The sequence below is a fragment of the Rosa chinensis genome, chromosome 4 (assembly GCF_002994745.2).
Source record: "Rosa chinensis cultivar Old Blush chromosome 4, RchiOBHm-V2, whole genome shotgun sequence".
Taxonomy (NCBI): domain Eukaryota; kingdom Viridiplantae; phylum Streptophyta; class Magnoliopsida; order Rosales; family Rosaceae; genus Rosa; species Rosa chinensis.
The window spans coordinates 64,858,219-64,880,100 of record NC_037091.1 but is presented as its reverse complement, the minus strand read 5'-3'; the positions used below and the strand labels follow the sequence as shown (position 1 = coordinate 64,880,100).

Here is a 21,882-nt window from a genome sequence, read left to right as displayed (position 1 = left end):
TTACTCAACGAAGAATTTTAAAAGACCGTTATTAATTTTGCGCCAAGCTAACTTTTATGGTTTAAGTATGTGCGGTATCACAATTTCGCGCCTTTACGAGGGTAATACAAATGAAGGGGCCATTGATGGTGGATTGTTTGTTCGGGAAATTTTATTTTCTTTCCTACTTGGTCATTATTAATAATTGAGTTACTGATGAGAGAGTTGTATTACTCAACGGAGAATTATAAACGATCGTTATTAGTTTCGCAACAAACTAATATGTAGTTCAAGTATGTGCAGTATCACAATTTCACGCCTCTGTGCAGTTTTTCACAGCTTTACGAGGGTAATACGAATGAAGGGGCTATTAATGGTGGATTGTTTGTTTGAGAAATTTTATTTTCTTTCCTACTTGGTCATTATTAATAATTGAGTTACTGATGGGATATCGAGTTTACTCTGTGCTCCAATTTTGTGAAAAACAACACCTCGACTTTGATTAAATGCTTTCAACCTTCGTTCCTCTAAAATATCACATATAAACATTGAACTCAAGAAAAAAAAAACGCTGGCATTAGAAATCCCAATCCTCTATTTTTTTTTTTTTTGGTTGACAAGGGAAGAGTAGAAAGAAACGATCAAAACTCGACAATGTTATGATTTTAGTTATGGAATTCAATACATAAGCTTCAAACTCATAACATCCCACTTACGAAAGTGAGACTAATGTTATTAGATCAAATACATTGAGCTAAAGATTACATATTGGATGACTACGTACATGTAAACTATACTCACATATTTTGTTGAAACTATATCAATACATAAAATCAAGGACATCATTAAACCAACGAGGTTGAGCAAGTGTTAGACAACATCATATTAAACCAAATTCACGAAACGAAATTATTCTACCATCCACAATCATCACAAAGTTATGACACGCTTGCTTATTTGATAAATAATATGAAATACAAAGAAGAAAATCCCGATCTCTTTTGCGTTTACTAAAACAAAACAACCAAGTAGGATTGTCCAAATTTAGGTAAGTAATCCCGATTCCTTCCTCAGAAATTTCACATTTTATTCCAAGTAAATAATTAAATACGTCACACTAGGGTATAGCACAGTTGGGCCGATCAAATTTTCCGATTTCCCCAGACAAAAAGAAGCTAAAGGCCGAAAGGAGGCACACACCTGACACCCCTAGTAGAAACAAGAAATTGATGAACACACATATTATAGTGTGAGCTGTTGTGACACCACCACTGTTTGACCCCATTATTACCAGAACAAAGGAAAAAGGAGAGACCTTTTCTACCCTCGACCATTTTCAGGGCTCTCCCCAAAATCCATGCATGGAAGGAGAGAGAGCCGAGAAAAAGAGGCAGCTTGATCTTGACTACGACAAACTTTTGGGCGACAATGACGATTCTGACCCGCCGGAGGTACTGAGAGTGAAGAAGCCCAAAGCCATAGCCACCACCGCGGCGGCTGCGGCGGCCGACGAGCCACCGGCGATGAGCGGCGGCGATGAGGAGCTTGAGAGGATGAACAATACCGAGCTCGAAGGAGCGATTAAGCGGCAAGTAGAAAATTTGAAGCGGATGGGCTCTATACTGCCGGACAAAGGCGAAAAGCTTCGGATTTGTCTGAAGAAACTGGAGGATGAACAGGGGAGGAGGAGGCTTGAACGCTCCGAGAGGGTATGAAAATCTTTTGGGTTTTTTTTTTGTAAAGTTTGAGTCTTTTTTTATTGTTTGGGAGTTTTGGGTTGTTAGAAATGGAGGAAAAATTGAAGGCAAGGTTTTTATTTTTATGCTTGTATTAGTTGTGTTGTGTTAAGAACTTAAGATGGTATATGTGCAAGGTTCATGAGCATGGTGATTCCTAATGTGTTTTTAGGGATAGCAAACTGATTAATGTGTCATATTGGAGGTTCATTTTTGTGGTTTTGTATAATGCTGCTTCATGTGGGCTTTTAGTTGGAGTGTTTAGGGTTTAGTGTTGTGAATGCTCATGTAAACTAGTTATCGAAATGGGTTCTGAGTGTAGTTGCTTTTTCATTGAATAGGGCACCAGTAAGGGGGAGAAGCCTACCCGAGCGACCAGCTCTGCAGGTAAAGGTTCTTTTTATGGTTAATGGTTTTTCATCTAAAACTGTGTGCTGAATTTGATGTGATTACGGTATAGCGAAACTCACTATCTGTTTCTGAGAGCCCCTGATTGAGAAACCTGAATGTGGCTTCTAGGTGTTTCTAATGGCTTCAGAGATAAGGAGGCTACATCACCCCCGACCGAGCTACAGTCTTCATTTAATAAATTCTTTTCTAAAAAGTTGGATGACAATGTAATGAGCTTCACTTTGTCTTTCTTTCTAATTTTATGGAAGGGCCTGTTTCAATTTGTAATATAATTGCTTCAATATATTCTTAATCTATCAAGCAGAAAGATTGTAGCAAGGGCAATGCATTTGAAAGAGAGTTATCAACTTTGGGTCACTGCAACCGCCAGAAAAGGAACAATAATGGAGAATTCTTGCAAAAGGGGGCACAGAAAGGTCGATCTTCATCAAGACATTTCTCTTCTCAAAGCCCTAGCAACTTTTATCGTGATAAAGATAAAAGTTTTCTCTCAAATGGTGATCGTAAAGGCAGAGCTTCTTCCAATAACTCAGGTCGTCACGGTGAGGAAAACTTCTCTAGCAGCATTTCAAAAAGGTAATGATTTTATTCTTTACCTGGGCTATTCTTTTCATTTCTGCTGTTTCCTTGAAATTTTTAACTATAGCGCTGGTAGCTTGGTATTAGATTATGCTTCCTTTAGCAGGCTTAAACAGCTTGGATGAATAATTTCCGTTTGATTTGGTTTGTTCTATTTCTCTTTTCTCTGACAGGGAGGAACCATATCAACTTCGGAATAGGGATAGGAATAGGAAGGTACAATATTGGTCTTGTTTTTAATTCTGCATTTTAACTTTCATCTACCCTTTTCAAGTTGGAATTATTGGAAATAGCACAACGTTGCCTTGATAATGAAATTCTTTTTCAAAATGGGATGTCTTTCATTTGTTCTTTCATCTTTATTGTTACAATAGAGTCAGACCATTTTACTTGTGGATGAGGAGGAACCCGAGTTCATGGACACCACAGAGCAAATAGAAGAAATTCCTGAGAGGTAACTAGGGCTTCAAAATTGTAGTGCACTATGTTTCAGAATTCGCAGATATGGAGTTTGATATCAGCAATAACCTGTTTTTGTTCGTCTATTTTTTCAGCATGAAAGACTCTAGAATCTACTATCCATCAAGGTAATACCGTGCACTAGAATAGAAATTTTGTAGATGAGTAAACCTCCTTGATTATTAAAGATTTAAATGTGCAATTGCTCATGGTGTGTATATGGTGTTTTGTTTATTCAGGGATGATCCACATTCTGTTGAAATTTGTTATACAGACACTAAGTGCCTTGATCCTCAAAGCTACTTGACATCAGCTATTATGAATTTCTACATACGGTAAACTGAATATGATATAATTGCATATTTATGTACCCAAAAAGTAATGGATGTGTGTATATTATAATTTTTGTATTGCTATCAGCTCGTTGAAGTGTTTATTTTACTTCATTTTTGCTATAGGCAATATATGGAGTACTTTGTTCATTTGAGTGTTACCTGACTGGACATGTAGGGCCCCATTAAGTTACAGTGTTTACTCACCATTGGGATCTTGTGACCAGGTATTTACATCAACAAGCATCCCCTACAGACAGGGGAATATGTGCGTTTCATTTCTTCAATACCTTTTTTTACAATAAGCTCAAAGATGCTGTATCAGAAAAGGTAATAGTTTATCTTGGTTTCTTTAAAAGGGTTTGCTTTTTCTTCCAAAAAATATCTCTAGTTCTTAACTCTCCATAGTCTCTTTCAATTGGGTTTGTTAGTAAATTTGGTAGCAACTGGAAAATGAATAAGTTGATAGTGACAGTCCATATTGTATTAGATATTTAGAATCCATTCATATGTTCTTAGGCTTGAGGTGCTTGACCAATCTAGATCATACAAGTCCTAAAGAGACTGTTTGCTATATTTCTTTCTGAAGTTTCAGAAACAATAGGTGGAGACTTATGGCACATTGTAAAAAAAAACCGATACCCCAAAAAAAAAAAAAGAGAGAGTTGATCTTGTCACTGACTCGGAAAAATATTATGTATATCCTGTGATATCGATATTCATTTATTTTATTGAACATTTGTAATTCAATGCCCGTGCCTGTTTTCTTCCATTTTATTTTCTCTCATTTTTCTTGCATTATGTAGGGGACCAACAAGGATAACCTTTTTGTCAAGCTTAGAAGGTGGTGGAAGGGTGTTGATATATTTCAGAAGGCTTACATACTTATTCCTATTAATGAAGAGTAAGTTTCTTCTGAAAGTATGAACTTGTAGATTAGTGCATGAGCATAGGAACTCTATAACCTGAATAATGTGTTTGACGTTAAGACGTTATGTGTCTTGCTGGCTTGCTGAGTTGTATTAAATTCACAAGAACGTGGAAGAAGCCATAATCTTGCAAGCATGCAAATGATCTTTTATTAGCTTTCTGATAGGAGTAATCCTGTTTAGGACTGATATACTTACTTGCTAGCACTGTTGATAAAAGCACCGGACGGGATGAATTCTGCTCTTTAACTATGATAGGCTCGACCTTTGTACCTGGATTATCGGTACATTAAGCATGAACTAAAGTTAATATGAGACAATGCTCAATAAAAGGGACTTATGGATGCGTTCTGGTTCAGCATTTCAATACTCAACAATATCTAAGTGCTATGATAAACAGATGTCATTACCTCTACCACTATAGCTATATCTGCAGTTATGCACTGTACCTGGTTTAGAGAACACCCATGTATTTTTACTTCAATTAAATGAGCAACTTACATTACAGACATTTTAAGTTTTGTTCAGGGTATTGTTTCTGCTTCCCATATTGTCTTTCTTTCTACCACTCATCTTTAATCTCATTATGGTGTTTGATGATGCAGCGTTCATTGGAGTCTAGTCATTATCTGTATCCCTGACAAGGAAGAAGAATCAGGACCACTTGTTCTTCATTTAGACTCATTAGGACTCCATTGTAGCAAATCAATTTTTCGAATTATTAAAAGGTTAGATGAAGATGTCCTTGCTGATTCATTAAGCAATGATCATATCTTATATTTACTCTTTTAGGGGTTTCAGTCATTTATCATTCACTAGTTCAATGCTAATTTGGTATGCAGCTTTTTAAAAGAAGAATGGTGCTTTCTGGATCAAGAAGCTGATATTTCAGATCTAACAGTTTCAGACTGTTGGAAACGACTTCCTGACCATATTGAGGAGAAAAAACTTGTGGTAATTTCTGTCCTCAATGCCATATATTACACTTCCTATCTTATGGAATGATCATTAGTTCACTCACATTTGCCTTAGTCATAGTTTTCAACTTTAATTAAAATCATAAAGCTCTTGAACATTATTCTTGAACTTCAAATTTAGTATTGCTAATAAGTTGGAATTCTGTTAAGAGCTATAACATACTCAGGTATCTCGAAATGCCATGATTTGTTGGGGTTTACTTGGTTTAAAGCTTACCTCTTTCATTTTCCCCCAGGTCCCGCAACAGAAAAATGACTATGATTGTGGTCTCTTTGTACTCTTGTTTATGGAACGCTTTATAGAAGAGGCCCCTAAAAGGCTGAAAAAGAAAGATTTAGCAAGGGTACACTATTTTGTTATTTAGTTCTGTTCTATATGTTGGTGGCTTTTATGATCTTCCTGACTGATCTACTTTGAAATTTCAGTTTGGAAGGCAGTGGTTCCAACCTGTAGAGGCTTCTAGGTTGAGAAGTAAAATCCGGAAGTTACTCAAGGAAGAATTTCAAAATGCATCCAAGTCAAACTGCTCTAAAGAATCTTCTCCTCTGACTGATGCTTCTGAAGATTGAATTGACACTTCAGAGCCTTTCTGAATCTGCAGACAGTTGGTGCATATTGCCCAACCGGTCAATCAGTTGTGTAAATGATCTTTTGAGTCAAGCAACTGGAAAAATTGGTCTGATTTTGAATTTCATGAAAGATAGTGAATACCATTGCTCAGGACAAGGCATAGATCTTAGTCATTTACATAACTGACCATTTTTGGCGAGTTAGGATCCTTCTCTAGGATGAGGCTTCAACTGTATAGAAGGAAACAAAAAAGTGATGGTGGACTTTTCTAGGTAATGTTCACCATGTACATTGTAGCTGTTAAGTAGGGATGCTGTTTTTATGAAAGTAATTTCCTCCGTTTCGCTTTGTAATCTCTCTGTGTGTTTTTGCTTTTATCTGCAGTTTTCAAATTTTTTTACTTCTGCAGTTGTTTCATTGTTACGGCTAATGCTGAAACTTGAATGGACTGTTTGTACTGCGTAGGACCGTAATGTTAGTAATTGAAGTACAGTAATAACCAGTCATGCAGATGAGTCGCACCTAACTGATCCCATTCACATAAACAAGTCATGCATATAGTAATTGAAATACTATTGACTGCATGAATCAAATTTTTGCCCCTAACTGATCCCATTCACATAAACAAAAAGATTTGAGTTGCACCCTTTTCAATTACACTCTCCTTTTCAATTAACTATAATCAAGTAAAAAGAAACAATTATGATATGTGCTTTGCTAGCTGCCTATTTAGTCTCAGGCATGGAGAAACAGAAGCAACCGTGGGGATGTTTTGATTTGTCAATAGCCTCTAACATGGTAACAACTTCATCCATTTCTGGCCTTTTGCTGGGTTCTGCATCCCAACATCTTTTCATTACTTTGGCCAAGGAGCTTGGACAACTTTTAGGTATTTGTGGTCTTAAATTCTGCATTAACAGAAACAAAGCATATGTAAGTTTGAGTCACTACTATAAACCAAACAAATATGCAACATTCCAGGAAGAAGAAGAGAGAATTCTGTGTATAATTATTCGTACTTTATATACAACAGCTGAAGTTAAATCTGAAAATGAATAGTTAGGGTACGGCATTTGGCAGCAACAAATCTCCCATAAACAAATTCCAAAGCTATAAACATCGCATTTCTTGTCATACGGCTTAGATTCCAATACCTACATATGTATTTAGATAAACATTTGAATAATGTAATAGTAATACTAATTCAAATATGTATCACAAACAAAGTTTAAAATTATTCACTACCTCAGGGGCCATGTATCCAAGGGTGCCAGTGCTGCCTGTCATCTCACTCAAATTCGAAGCCTGAAGACGTGCAACACCAAAATCTGCTATCTTTACCATCCGATTCTTATCAAGAAGTAGATTTTCTGTTTTCACATCTCTGTGAACGATGTTCTTCGAGTGCAAATAGCTCAATCCTCTCGCAAGATCCAGTGCTAGCTGCAACACATCCTTGATAGGCAGCTTCCTTTCGCGGTACTTAATGAGGTAAGACTTGAGAGTACCTCCAGAAAGATACTCGGTAATTACACAAGCAGAATTACTACTTAGCTCCGTGTTATTACTTTGTAATTTTATTTTTGAAGTTATCGCTGTTGTAGCTCCAATGCACTGAAAAGAAACCATTAAATTTTAGCACATACAGTTGTATAATCGACTGATTGATCAGTATTGATCAGCATGAAAAGTAAAGAGAAAAATTTACCTTAGTAATATTGACATGTTCAAGCTTATACCAAGCAGAAACTTCGCGCTGAAAATCTCTTTGCAAGGCTTTTGTTCTTTCTCCCTCTTCTCCCCAATCCAACACTTTAACTGAAAACAAAATTATAGACGTTCAGAGTGCAGCATATATCATCTTAATTACAATCATACACATTACACGAGGTAATTAACAGTACATTGAACTTTTTATCTAAGTTTGTGAAATCGATTCAAGTAATACAACACCTGCAATTGGTTGGCCATTGTAAAGGCCTCTGTGAACAGAAGCAAAGGTGCCACGAGCAAAGGGTTCATTAATAACCAGTTTTTCGGGATCAATTTCCCACTCTTGTATCTCTTGTATTTCCATGGCTCCAACTCTTTCCCTAACTCTGTAATTGTCTTGCTCCTTCTTCTTCATCTCTATGATGGATACTCTATCAAGATGCTTCTGTAGCTGATCGTCCATACTCTTTATGTCAATCTTGTTCTTCCCCGGACGAAACCCTTCTCTTTGTTTTTCCTCCATCTTTGAATGTTTTCTCTCACTAACTCAGAATTTTCAGTCAGAGTTCGAGAGGTTTGGTTTTCTAGCTTGAATGATATATATGGATGTAGTCGTTTACTAGGGAAGGGTTTTTCTTCCCTGATACGTCAAGGAAAACAATATATAGGCGGCAATGTGGAGAAGGGCTCGGTCTATATATGCGACAAAAGGGAAACCACTAGTACAACCAATGTTCTACTGCAATTCTAACTCTAAACTCTAATCGCACTCTCCTTTTTTTTTTCTTCTCCTTTTGAACCAATAGGGAGGGAGACCAAGAACTTAAGCAAGACCTCTCTCACCTACCACATCCAGATTCATACGATTTCCTCTACTAATTTCATTTAAGTCTTTGATTAAGTATTTGAAGTTTCCTTATAGGAACAAACAAGGCTTTCCTTTGTGAAGCATGCTCTTTCCTCCATCATTTATACTCTTTGATGAGTGATTTAGGTCCTGCTTAACTTATAAGTTAAGTAGCTAAAGGTGTTTGGTAAAACTAAATAAGCAGCTTATTTCAAAAGTTACACCATTGTTGAAGGATGTCGACATCATGTGTGCCTCTTCAAACTCAGGTTTAGTCCTAGAGTTGTAATAGGAGAAGGTTCTAGATTTCTTAGTTATGTTCGGATTCTATTACCTTTCATGTACTCTGTAAATCTCTATATAACGGGCTCCTATTATCAATAATAATATACAATTCTCATATAACATGTTATCAACACGAGCCCTAACCCTAGCCTAAAAGAAAAAGAAAAAAAAAAACCCTAAAAACCCTCATCATTTGAAAACTGCCGCAGCTTTCCAACCCTAGCTGCAAGCCCTGCAGCCTCCTACCCTAGCCCTGCAGCCCACTGCGGCAAGCACCGCAGCTGCCTACCGCAAGTTCTAGCCTCCCCACTGCGCCAGTGCAGCCTTGCCCTTGCAGCCCAATCCCCGCGTTTGCCTCCTGCGCTGCGCACCCATGTGCCTGCCTACCTCCAGCGACCCGCAGCTCTGCAGCCTACCCCCCCACTGCCCGCTGCTACCTATCGCAAACCCCCTACTGCCCTGCGCGCTACTGCAAGCCCCTGCTGCCCCCGCAGCCCTGCGCCCAGCCCACGCTGCCCCTACAGCCAACGCACACTGCTAGCTTCTGCCAGCCCGCCTGCGCGCGCCCCGCGCCTTCTGCCGCAAGTCTGCTACGCGCTCCTGTTGCACAGTTCGCGAGCCCGTGCACCTGCAGCCCTTGCTCAACACCCTACAGCAGCACTCCCGCAACGCACCAGCAGCCCGCAGCCCTGCTGCCTTGCATACACGCTGCCACTGCAATCCCTGCTGCTCCACGTATCCGACACCGTTGCAAGCTCTGCCCCATCAACACGCGTGTGACTCAAGCCCTAAATCATCAAGTAAGTTTTTAAAGATTAAAGTTTCTACTTTCTTGTCTTTTAAATTCCTTTATTTGCTGCAGGATCTGTACAATACGAATATGGGTTCGATTATTTAATAAGCGGAATTGTGGGGATTCATGCTAAATGAACTAAGAGCGTTCGTAATCAGTGAACTAAGAGTATTCATAATGAATGAACTAAAAGCGTTCATAATCAATGAATTAAAAGTGTTCATAATATTCGGACTAAGAGTGTCTGCAAGCATCAAATTGTGATCATATTAAAGCATCAATGTTTCGGTCTAATCCAAATATTCTTGGAAATCGATTTCTTGGTAGCATAGCTCGGAAATCTTATTATTATTAGTTTTCGTGGAAGTTTAGCTCCGAAACTAATTCATTCTTGTTTCACCCTTTTCAGGATGTCAAACTCGAACATACTCGATTTTGTTCCATTGGCTTATGCAGGCAAAAGATACCTAATGTGGGCTCAGGATGTTGAGCTCCACTTTATTGCCCGTGACTTATTGCATACAATCCAAGAGCTTTGTCATAAAGGAACTGCTCCAGACCCTCAAACTGAGATCGACAATTCTAGGGTACTTGCCCTAATGATGCGTCACATAGATATGGACCTCAGGTTTGAGTTCATGAATGAGGATAGCGCTATAAAGCTATGACAAGCGCTTTGTGAACGTTATGGAAACGTTCGTGACTCCATCCCTCCGAATTTAGAAGCAGAATGGAATGATCTTCGCTACATTGACTTTGATACAGTCATACAATTTTATTCGGAAGCCCTCCGCATCACAGGATTGATGCGCTTCTGTGGCAAGACGATCACAGAAGAACATTTGATTGAGAAAACTCTCAATACCTTCCATGTCTATGCTATGAGGTCCTGTGATTTATTTCGGACTCATATAAATGCAAGACAGATCACAAGCTTTCAACAGCTTATGATCGAAATGCTCATAAAGGTAGTCGCCAAAGGCGATAATCACGGCACCATAGGAGCCGTGACTTTGAGGGACGAAGGGTTGGAAACCATAGAGCCAACGTTGGCCATGGTCATTTTCCAACGCCTTCGGTCCTAGGGACCATGCACATTGCGCCAATGCACCTCAATCAAGGGAGAATCCTCTTCATGATGTCTATTTCTGATATGGAACATCTTATCAATGGACCTGAATTTGCAATGTACCTAAGAAGGTAGCCGCATCATGGTGATCAAGACATCGAGTTTAAAAAGACTTTAAATCTGGCGATGAAGACAAAATGCAGCAGATTTTTATTTTGAATAGTCTTTTATTTTTCTAAGAATTATGTAATGGCAATTATGCCTTAATCAATAAATGACAATTTTGTATTAACTCTTTCTCAAGTGGCGCATCCAATGAAGTATGATGTTTAGGAAAGTAATTGAGATTAGTGGTACTTAAGAGAGCCTCACTCCACCGACATCTCTCTCTACTTCCCTGGTCATATTTGATTGGAGTTACAAAACGGATTGAGTGACTACGATTTGTCTAAGTTTGATTTTGGATTAGACTTTGGTTAAAGACACTTTGATGTAATCATTGGCTATTAATAAAGTGTTGATTCTTTAATGTCTTGGACATACCTTAATTCGAACTTTATTATTTTAAAGATATAAGAGCCAATGGTTTTCATGTGGAAACACATTGTTAGAATGGACAAGAGTTCTTTTGCAGCACCTCTAATTGACTACAGACATAAACGAGTATTAGAGAAATTTATGCGTCACTCTAGTGGGTTGTATGCAAGCACTATTCAAATCATTGAATCAAACCATGTCATGAGAGATGATTTATGGGATTCTGACACATATAGGCTTTGACATAACCGTTTGGAACACCCAGGTCGTGATATGATGATCCGTATATTAAAGACTTCACACGGACATCCATTCTTCAAAATGAAGAGAAGTAAGAACCAAAAATCGGTTCGAGGAGAAGCACATACGCCTCACGGCGCCAAGACTGTGCATGACCGGCCACTTAGGGCAGGTGCTGTCTACCCCCTACGGCAACAACATGGCTTTGACACCATGGACTCCTCTTTGACTCCTTTTTCTACTTCTAAAGTCAATTGTGACTTCGTGGCTCAACCAAATTCTTCTTTAGTTGCTTGTAAACCCCATCTTTCGTTTTGAAAAGCCTGCTCTTTAGCAAAGTTAGGATCGAGATCATCCTATGCAAAGGACACTAAGGAAATAATTTCATTCTTACAAAGATTCCAAAGGGATTCTATGGATCGATTCAACCAACTTGCGGACTGCTTAGATGTTTTATGTTGTTGGTTGATATGCAGACACACTGGTCACATGTCACGCTATCATCCACTCGTAATGCTGCTTAAGATGAACTCCTAGCCCAAATCATATGGCTACGTGATCACTACCCGGATCATCCTGTTCAGTCAATTCAACTTGAAAATGCTAGAGAGTTTACATCGAAAATTTTCAATAACTATTGCATATCATTGGGTATTGATATCAAGTATCATATTTCCATGTACACACCCAATTGGTCTTGCGGAAAAGCCACCATTAAACGACTACGATGGTAGCCCGGACTTTGGTAATGCGCACCAATATTTCCGCTTGGGTTATGCAATATCACATGCAGCTATGCTAATTCGTCTACGACTCATAGCAGCCCACTCAACTTTTATTTGCGTTACAGCTAGTGACTGGGTTAGAGTCTAATCTTGTACTTATGCATATTAAGAGTGTGCGGTTTATGTGCCAATTGCGCTGCCACAACGTATCAACATGAGTCAGTGCAACGAATGCATATATATATAAATATATATATATATATATATATATTTGTGTTAGACATAAGTCTCCAACCATAAGTCTGCTATGTAGAACCCTTGACAAGTGATCTCTTTTTCTCTGGATTTGCGGATTGTTACTTTGATGAGACAGTCTTCCCGTCGTTATGGGGGGATTAGAACGTCAATGTTCAACAAGAACTACAGGAATTGTCGTGGTCTGTCCCCACTATGTCTCATCTTGATCTCCTAAATGTGACGAGATCACATATACCTGCTGCAAACATGTCTGCAAGGATTGATGTCCCCACAAGAGGACATGGTGCCACCCATAGGAGATGGGTACGGCACCACTACCATGGATGGTGGTATGGTGACACCACAAATGTGGCATAATGGCGTTAAAGGCCATGGGTTCCGCTAGAGAGCGTAGGAGACCCATATGTTTGATGGATTCTCACCTTAGGAAGAGAGCGAGTTTGGCACAACTTGATCCGTTGATCATTGATACTCAAAATCCTTCTCATGAGAATATTCTGGATTGTGGTTATATCCAAGAGACATCGTTAGGGGACGCCTCAATGTTAGAACCAATTCCTGAGGATATAGAGATCTCTACATATTACACTAGTGTACATGAAGACGTGGAATTATTGAGACCAATGACATCGAACTTTACTCCGTTGAAGAATGCCAATGAAGAGAAAATTTGCCTAAATGGAAAGATGCGATCCAGGTTGAATTGGATTCACTAACGAAGAGGGAGGATTTCAGGCCTGAGATGCCAACACCTCCTAACATAAAACCTGTTAACATCAATAGGTCTTCGTTAGATAGCGTGATGAGAAAAAGAGATGATAAAACGCCCTGGAATCGACTACGAGAAGACATATTCTCTCGTAATGGATGTCATTGCACTCCACTACCTTGTCAGTTTGGTAGTTTCCAAATAACTGAACATGCAGCTTATGAATGTGGTCACTACATATCTTTATGGAGATCTAGATATGGAATATAATGAAGGTTCTTGTGGACTTCATTTACCCAAATCAAGTGGCTCTTGACCACGGAGCGCGTTTGCAATGAGGGTGAAACGCTCACTAAAATGACTACTTGATTGGGAAGGGATATGATGAACTATGCCCTTGCGTTTTCATGACAAGTTCTGGATTATTGGAACCCTTGAGAGCTAAGGGAAACCGCTGAACACCTGAAATCCGAGTTTGAGATGAAGGACCTTGGGAGAACACGATTTTGTCTAGATTTAGAACTTGTAACCGTGTCAATAAATGTTTTGCATTTTGATAAAGTCAAAGATGTACTCCCATGGTCATCCGTAGTCTTGGTCCTAAGAGGGATCTGTTTCGTCCTAGGGATGATAACGAAAATGTGTTAATAGCAAAAGTGCTTACCTGAGTACAATAGGCGCATTATTGTACTTATCACAATACAAGACTGGACACCTCATTTGTTATGAACTTGTTGGATAGATGTAGCCCTGCGCCAACACAACGCCATTGGACTAGTATAAAGACAATCTTTCGTTACTTAAAATGTACGATAGATATGGGCTTGTTCTATACCTGCAGAGAGAAAAGAATGACGGAAGAATGAGAACGGATCTCATTACCCCAAGTGGCACCGTCCAAGACGCTGTGATAGCAAAAATCGCCAGCCACCCATCTTCCTCCTTTACATCAAAACGACGATGATGTTTTGATGGATTTTGCTGATGTAGGGTATCTCTCTGACCCTCATAAAGGTCGCTCCTAAATGGGTTATATCTTTACCATGGGAAGCATTGCGATATCTTGGAGGTCTACAAAGTAGACCATTGTTGCTACTTCCTCAAATCATGCAGAGATTATAGACAGATTCGAGGAACTTGTGGTTTGAAGTCTACCAAAGATGAACCTACATGCATTTATGAAGATAATGCAGCTTGTATTGAGCAAATGAAATTAGGTTTCATCAAGGGCGACAACACCAAGCATATATCGCCTAAGTTCTTTTACAATCAGCAACAACAAGCACCTCTAAATATTGAAGTGAATCAAATCCGATCTGAGGATAATGTAGCGGACTTATTTACTAAGTCGTTACCTAAATCCACATTCGAGAAACATGTGAATATCATCGGATTGAGAAAGTTATCCGAACTCCCATGATTGTAGCAATGAGGGGGAGGTATGATGTCTACATGTTCAATCTCGAAGAGTGAAGAACGTGTTGTGCTCTTTTTGTCCTTCGACCAGGGTTATTTTTGTCCCACATGGTTTTTGTTACCTGGCAAGGTTTTTAGTGAGGCAACAATCAAAGCGTCATCACCAAGTTTGAGCGACACAAGGGGGAGTATTGAAGGATGCCGACATCATGTGTGCCTCTTCAAACTAGGGTTTAGTGCTAGAGTTGTAATAGGAGAAGGTTCTAGATTTTCTAGTTATGTTCGGATTCTATTACCTTTCATGTACTCTGTAAATCCCTATATAAAGGGCTCCTATTATCAATAATAATATACAATTCTCCTACAACAACCATTAACTTGTTAAGCTATCCCAAACTGGGCCTTAGACCCCTCATCGTTGAGTTGATGATGTAGGACGAGAATGTGCCAAGTTTAGCGAGAAAACCATAAAAGCAAAGAAGCGGCGTAGAATCAAGAAGAGTGATTGGAAAATAGGTAACTCACGCGTAATGAGATTATTAGCTGCTGGAATATTCAAGAAGATTTGGTTTTGGACCTTTCGAGTTACTCGTATAAAAAGTCAGGTTTTGATTTTGACTCAGATTTGACTAACTTTTGGCCAGAATGTCCGTTTGAGACGCATGATAGCTTTCCAGAATGGGAACGACGAGATCTTCAAGACTCACTTTAGTGAGCCCTATCAGATTTAGGCCAAAATGTATCATCTTAATTATCCGATTCGTGATTTCATATTTTTAGGCTAGTTTTACATTCTTTTTTATTTTAGGTTTTCTAGTTTATTTTGGATTTGTTTTGTTTTAATCCGTGGGCTTTAGGGTTTCATTGTTAGTCGCCCTAGGGTTTCTTTCCCATATATAAGCAACCTTAAACGGCTGCAGAACTATCTTTCATCTTTTATCAATTAAATTGAGATTATTTTCTTTTATCTCTGGTGGACTCCAGAATCTTTTGCTTAGGTTTATTGCTGGTAAACCTAGTTATCAATCCGACTGCGTCAGTTGAATACTCGCTACATCTCATAAGCCTGAGCCAGGCATACAATGAACCAGTAGGCAAATTATATATGAACAAGAAAATAAAGTCCAAAATCATGATTCTTGTACACCAATTCCGTAAAGCGATTTTCTCAATGACTGTAGAACAACACCTGAACACATTCAGATGCAAAAATGCAGAACACATTGGTTTACCCATTTTCTCCCATGGCTTTCATGTGTTTCAGACCAGTGGATTTGTAGTGTGTGCATAGGTAGATCTACAAAGTTACTGATTTCCTAAATCCAAAACATGTGGAACTAATCGTTTGTTCAGTCAGATAAATGGATGTAATGGCAACTTTCCTATTCCAATTCTGCACAGCATATACGTTTTCCAACCAAAAGTGAGATGGAGGAGGTAGGAGTAAAAGACATCATTCACTGCAGCGCTAAGCTTCGTGCAGTTCTTTTTTTCTTTTTCTCCGGAGTTGAATGTACTTGTACTATCCTCCCATATGTCTTCAGCTGATAATTCTCAAAAGCATCTGCAACTGCTGCAACCTGAATGATCATAGTATCTCACTTATCAGTCATAGGAATCCAGCATATGCAATTAAGTTTACGAATTAACAATGACAGCATATGTTAAGGGACAAACCAGGTTCGGCTTCTTGGAGTAGACCCTGACTATCTTGTCTTGATAAAATGCAGGAAGCAAGTGACTTACACGATCAACTTGGATTCGGAATTTATCAGTACTCTCATAGTCCTGATAAAAACTAAGTAGTCAGATTCACTTTGCACAATCCAACTAAGAAGAAGTTTGGAAAACAACGATATGATTGTTATCTCGATCAGGAAGAATTTTAAATCTGGATTCATTCTTTCAACCATGGGAAAATAGTAAACAGACAGTATGAATACGAAACGATACACAAGTACCTTACTCTAAAACGTCATTGATTTAACCATCAGCAGTATCACAAAAATTTAAAATTAATCAGGTTAAATTTGATGATTTACCAATAAGAGTAATCTTACTGAAGATACAATCATAGCATTTGCAGTCACAGTATTGAGGCTATCAAATCGTGATAATTAACAGGGTGATAATGTTCATGTAATCAGAGGCTTGAAAAGTAGACTGATAAAGTATTAGTATCTAGGCCATGGAGGTGTGATCTTACATTGAAGAAATGGACTCTGGATGAGGAAGTACATGCATCAAGAAGAAAGTTTGTCAAATTTCAATCACTATATGCAAATTCAAAGTTAACAGTGGCTTAATAATAAGCATTATTTGATTTAATTTCAGGTACCTTTCAAGAGGGCTGTTCCTGTCATTAGTCCAATCAATTTTAACAGTGATCACAACCACATCTTCCTCCTGTAGCGTAACATTGCCAGCTTTCTGGATGGAAATTAAACAGTAGGTATCAGTGTGTACTTTCCAAGTATAACAAAAGAAGAAAGAGAAAGCTAGTACTATATTTTCAACCTGAGAACAAATTATATCTTTGGCTGTAATATCGTTGAAGTTATGTAGTCTGTCCTTTGGAACAGTTAACTCATTGCAGAACTGCAAAGCAAATAAAGTTGTAACAATTGGATTCCCTCTGATCTTCAGAATGAATGAACAAAAATAAAGAATTAAGACTAGGAAAAGCAAAGATACTGAGATACATGTGATGGACATATTAAAATACCTGGTAGAGATCCCTTCTTCGAATGCGTAAGATTAAATCCTTTGCCTCCTTCAGCTCAGGGTTGTCAGACGTTTCAATTTTTTTCAGAATTGAATCATCTAACTGCACTTTAAGATAGATAGCATTAGTGTTGTAATAATAAAAAGGCTTCCTGAATATATACTAATTGACAAAGCTCTTTAACCTTCCAGAATTCAGATGGTTTGTGAATGGAGTCTGCAATCCCAAGTTCAGCATTTGCTTTGCACAGAACATCAACGGCCATGAGTTCAATAGCCTGATTAAACAGTGGTGTTTACGCCAGATTTTTTCATTTCAGATAGATGGTAACCATACAGCCACAGTTTGATGTTTCAGATAAAAATGGTTAGTTCTATCTATTACCTTCACTTTTGCATGCGTATAGACAGTCCGATGCAGATTAGCCCGAGTCATAAACAGCTTGTTGATTGTCAGATCTGACCACAATATCAAATTATTATTAAAGAGTATAACTATGGTTGTTGCAGAAGTAATGACAGAATATAAATATATACTAACATTCACTAGCACGGTAACATATCTCATCCTCCATAACTCGCATGGTTTCCATCAGCCTGAAAGTTTGAATGAGAAAACAAGGTTCTGTCAAAAGCTGCTGTATGCAATCATACAGTTTCTGAACATAGGGTATGTACAAATAACACAGTAGACCAAGTTCAAACTTCTGCACAAAACAGAAATATCAGATTTGAGCTTGAGTGGACCAAAGCAATAAACATATATCTTCTATGAAGTTATGCCATCGTGAAATTGAAAGTTGATAATACCTCTCAAAGTGAAAATTACAGCCTATGCCACAGGCACGGGAGTCACGTTCAATGTAATCAAACCTGTAGAGAAGCGGTATAAATCACACTCATTATATTATCAAATAGCTAGTAGCATTTCATAGAATCTCCAAATATAATGCCAAGCAAAAAGTTAAGAGAAATCAAGTCACCTACTTGTCAACATCTATTCCAGTGCGTCCATTAGCAACAATATCATACAAGAACCGCTTTTCTGGTGCAGCCTACATTTAAAATGTACAGAGGATAAGGTGCTGAAGTGTAGAATATACAGTAAAAATTTTAAGGGGAGAGAGAAGTTAATAAGATGTTCTGTAGAACTGAAATTTTTTTTTTTTTTTTTTTTTTTCAAAATGGAAACTTCTCCATGATAACTTACATTCTGTGCCACATGTTTAGAGCTAGCCAGGATCAGGTCCTGTAAAGATACACAAAGGAATAAATACATTAAATCAATAATTAATTGCATAAACATCAACCAGAATTCATGTGTGCAATTGCATACATTGAGAAAATAAAGAATCTTCCAGAAATAGAAGTGATATGAACAGTGAACTGTAACTAGAAAATGAAGACATAAATGGAGATACATAGAAGATGACATCAAGCAATGAAAGACTTAGGCAACTAAAAATAAAAATTGCTTTCCATCAGTCATTTCCCTAAAGGAAGCACAAATCTGCATGACATTCCGTCTTTTCAATATTGCTCCACAGAATCTGGCGGTGGGAAAAAATAGTTAAAAGATATAATTGAAGCTAACAAGACTAACTTTCACTCTCTTTAGCTCTTCAGAATCAATGTCAATGTGGTGCTCGTCGACAATGTAGTCAATCATCTTCACAGACATATCCTCATGGGACCTGCAGTAGTCAAATCATTTCCCCCAAAGAGGATTAAATCTCCTGACTAAAACTAGAGGCCATTTACAGCCATCGAACAAACATAAACCATCCAAACTAAAGTGCACAATATTCTTTCACAGACCATGCTGCATCTGCTTAACAAAAGAACCAAGGACATGCTGCATGTCCAAGTCAGAAATGAAACAGAAAATCAATCATGTTACTGCTTGTTCATGATTAAAAGGCCAGAAACGCTGTCAATTATCAAAGACATGTCTTCAATTACAAAATTTCTTTAAGATGAAATGACTTTCATATCTGATTTTCTGATTAATGGTCTCTACTTAAAATCTTGACCAGTATATCAAAGCAGCATTTTGACAGTAAATCCATAGCTTTTGTCTTGGTAGTGGGGATAAAATATCATTAAAACCATCTCTCAATCCAACCAATCAATTAGTTATGAGCATATTAATAGAAAGGTGTAAGGTGTAAATGCAGTCCTTTTCCAATACAAAAAAAGCATTGCATTGAATCATTAATAAAAAAATACAAATAAAAAGAATGCACTGAATTCTATTCAAGAATATAACAATCACCATTTGTCACCAGAATGAACCCGAGGAAGAAACGCGCTCTCAAACATGTGGCTGAAAGGCCCATGGCCAATATCATGCAGTAGTCCTAGAAAGAGATTTGACAAAAAAAGAAGAAGAAGAAAAGCACATGTTGGACCACCTTACTTGAAAGAGAGCATCTATTATAACAGATATAGTTTGTTTACCAGCAAGTTTTACTGTTCTCACATCAAAGCTGTCAATTCCAAGCTCCTCGCCCTGAGAGATGGCACATAAATAGGAAAGGGTTAATTTTAGGTTGCATTATGAGAATGCTTAAACTGTCAGCAAAACACATTCTTACTTGGTAAGTTTTGATTTTATTGATAGCTTCACCAGCAAGCCAATATACCCCAAGTGAATGCTCAAATCTAGAATGTACAGCTCCAGGGTAAACCATGCTGGTCAGACCTGGATCAGAAGTAAGCGTAAAATTAAACCTGAACTTGGTGTGATGAATAACAATTGAATTACATTGATAGAGAAAGTAAACAGATGAATGCAAAAAAAGGTGATCTCAACAATACATTCAAAAATGTGTCGCACTAATACAAATCAGCATATCTACAGCAATTAATATCTGATCCTAATTATTTATAGATCGAATCCGGTTGAGAATATTCTTAGAAAAATTGAACTCACCAAGTTGCTTCAGATCACGAAGCCTGCAACAAGTGGTAAAACTATGAAGAAACACAAATACTAAAATTTACTTGATGAGAAAACAAACATTGCATAGAATAGATTTTGATTAAAACTTGCCTCTGAAACTGTTCAGTGTCAATAAAATTCAAGGAGAGCTGCAACAAATCAAAGAAAGAGATAAGCTACCGAAACATAGTTACCATACCTTACCAAATCATATAGCTGTTTATCTCAATCCTATGTTTTCAAAACTATTCCAATATGACAATTTCTTTCGAAGACAAATTCAGTACTGGTTTTTGCATGCAAATCAAAAGTCAAGTCATAGATACTCAGTTCCAAATCTTCTATGACTCGGTCACTTCCCATATGTATCAGTTTGTCAGCAAACAATTTCAATGATCTGTCTACTTTGACTAGAAATCCTTCAAAGACTTTCCTTGCTTTCTCACACCCTCAGTTCAGAAAATTTAAAGAACATGCAGCTTTTTATTTACTTAACTCTTCAAGACTAAAGGACTCAAATCACCACAAAAACATTAATATAAGCATATTTAATTTCCAAATATTCCTGTGTGCAATTTCCAATAGATTCTTATTTAAATTTCTGCCACCTCAAGGCGCCTGATTCTCAAAGTTGAATTACCGTCATTTATTCTCCAAAAATTTCAGTTACAGTTCTAATCCATAACCTCTCAGGTGAAAAATCGACGCTCTCTCATCCATTGATCCATATACACACATACGTTTTCAAATCGCCATTGCTATATTGTCTCATTAAACTCATATACAGTTCGAGAGTTAGAACTCAAAATCTATTACGAACAATGCATTTCCGGAACTCTAAACCAAATCAAAGAAGAAAAATAAAATCAAACTCAAACAAGCAGCTCGCAAAACAAAAAAATTGCAATGTTCAACCGCAATCGATTCAAACACAAGTTTTAGAGCTCAAAAACAATCCCGATACCGAAATTCTACATTTCATAGAGCTAAGAACGAACTCAAAGCAGGAAGCAGAAGCAAAATTCGAGAAGCATCAAGCAATTTCATCACTATACATAATACAACGCCGAATACGCAAAATGAAGATAAACGGTGGAATCGAGGCTGAAATATTACCGGTTCGAGGTAGACGATGCCGTGAACGTTATCGTGAACTAGCTTCAAATTCCGGCGATCCTGAAAGTCATTCTCCATAGCCGCCATTGTTCGCTCACTGAAATTTGAACGCAGAGCGAGGAAGACGAACACAGAGTGATGGAAGCTCCGAGACTCGGAGACTAAGACCTAAGGAGCACTGCGACGGTGATCGAAACCTAGGGTTTGGAGAGAGAGAGAGAGAGAGAGAGAGAGAGAGAGAGAGAGGAAGAAGAAGAGAGAGACAGAGAGAGGTTTGTTAGAGTGAGAATGCAAAATGGAGGAGGGAAAGGAGTGAGGGAGTTATATAGGCACAGGCAATTTTGGAGTCGCGGTCGTGATGCCGCCAAAAAGGAGCTCTCTCTCCTGGGGCGCGTGGAGGTCACGGTCCAATTATAATGGTCTAATATATTTTCCTTTTTTAATCAAAATTGCAGTCTACTTAAAAGGACTGGTGACGTGTACATTACGACAAATTTAAAAAAGAAATAATGAAAAACATCTGGTTCCCGTTC

The 21,882-nt window shown here is 38.1% G+C and overlaps 3 protein-coding genes across 8 annotated transcripts; 1 reads left to right on the top strand and 2 right to left on the bottom strand.

Moving 5' to 3' along the window:
• The first annotated feature begins 1,123 nt into the window (after positions 1-1,123).
• On the top strand, positions 1,124-6,326 carry LOC112195983 (ubiquitin-like-specific protease 1D). 2 transcript variants are annotated; one of them, XM_040517480.1, is made up of 14 exons: positions 1,124-1,688; positions 2,057-2,102; positions 2,235-2,332; positions 2,428-2,702; positions 2,879-2,921; positions 3,080-3,159; positions 3,260-3,292; positions 3,404-3,499; positions 3,724-3,826; positions 4,303-4,400; positions 5,031-5,153; positions 5,268-5,379; positions 5,639-5,746; positions 5,829-6,326. In XM_040517480.1, the coding sequence occupies exons 1-14, from the start codon at positions 1,341-1,343 to the stop codon at positions 5,970-5,972; spliced, it is 1,707 nt and encodes a 568-aa protein (XP_040373414.1). In that variant the 5' UTR covers positions 1,124-1,340; the 3' UTR covers positions 5,973-6,326. The 2 variants fall into 2 exon arrangements, with proteins under 2 accessions (XP_040373414.1, XP_024192011.1); XM_024336243.2 differs by having other exon boundaries at positions 1,125-1,688; positions 2,431-2,702.
• A 221-nt stretch (positions 6,327-6,547) lies between these two features.
• LOC112200654 (serine/threonine-protein kinase STY13) lies at positions 6,548-8,286 on the bottom strand. 2 transcript variants are annotated; one of them, XM_024341672.2, is made up of 5 exons: positions 7,927-8,286; positions 7,682-7,791; positions 7,219-7,587; positions 6,993-7,127; positions 6,550-6,881 (listed from the first exon to the last, which is right to left on the bottom strand). In XM_024341672.2, the coding sequence occupies exons 1-5, from the start codon at positions 8,207-8,209 to the stop codon at positions 6,699-6,701; spliced, it is 1,080 nt and encodes a 359-aa protein (XP_024197440.1). In that variant the 5' UTR covers positions 8,210-8,286; the 3' UTR covers positions 6,550-6,698. The 2 variants fall into 2 exon arrangements, with proteins under 2 accessions (XP_024197441.1, XP_024197440.1); XM_024341673.2 differs by lacking the exon at positions 6,993-7,127 and having other exon boundaries at positions 6,548-6,881.
• Positions 8,287-15,621: 7,335 nt separating this feature from the next.
• On the bottom strand, positions 15,622-21,707 carry LOC112199468 (deoxynucleoside triphosphate triphosphohydrolase SAMHD1 homolog). Of its 4 annotated transcripts, none has more exons than XM_040517702.1 (19): positions 21,350-21,707; positions 20,345-20,382; positions 20,225-20,247; positions 19,887-19,993; positions 19,750-19,801; positions 19,565-19,649; positions 18,893-18,983; positions 18,500-18,538; positions 18,277-18,344; positions 18,100-18,162; positions 17,831-17,886; positions 17,675-17,748; positions 17,475-17,567; positions 17,291-17,392; positions 17,083-17,205; positions 16,904-16,995; positions 16,772-16,787; positions 16,243-16,353; positions 15,622-16,145 (listed from the first exon to the last, which is right to left on the bottom strand). In XM_040517702.1, exons 1-19 carry the CDS (start codon positions 21,434-21,436, stop codon positions 16,023-16,025), a joined length of 1,443 nt encoding a protein of 480 aa, XP_040373636.1. In that variant the 5' UTR covers positions 21,437-21,707; the 3' UTR covers positions 15,622-16,022. The 4 variants fall into 4 exon arrangements, with proteins under 4 accessions (XP_040373636.1, XP_040373638.1, XP_040373637.1 ...); XM_024340481.2 differs by having other exon boundaries at positions 15,624-16,145; positions 17,083-17,163; positions 21,350-21,690; XM_040517704.1 differs by lacking the exon at positions 20,225-20,247 and having other exon boundaries at positions 21,350-21,442.
• Positions 21,708-21,882: the final 175 nt, after the last annotated feature.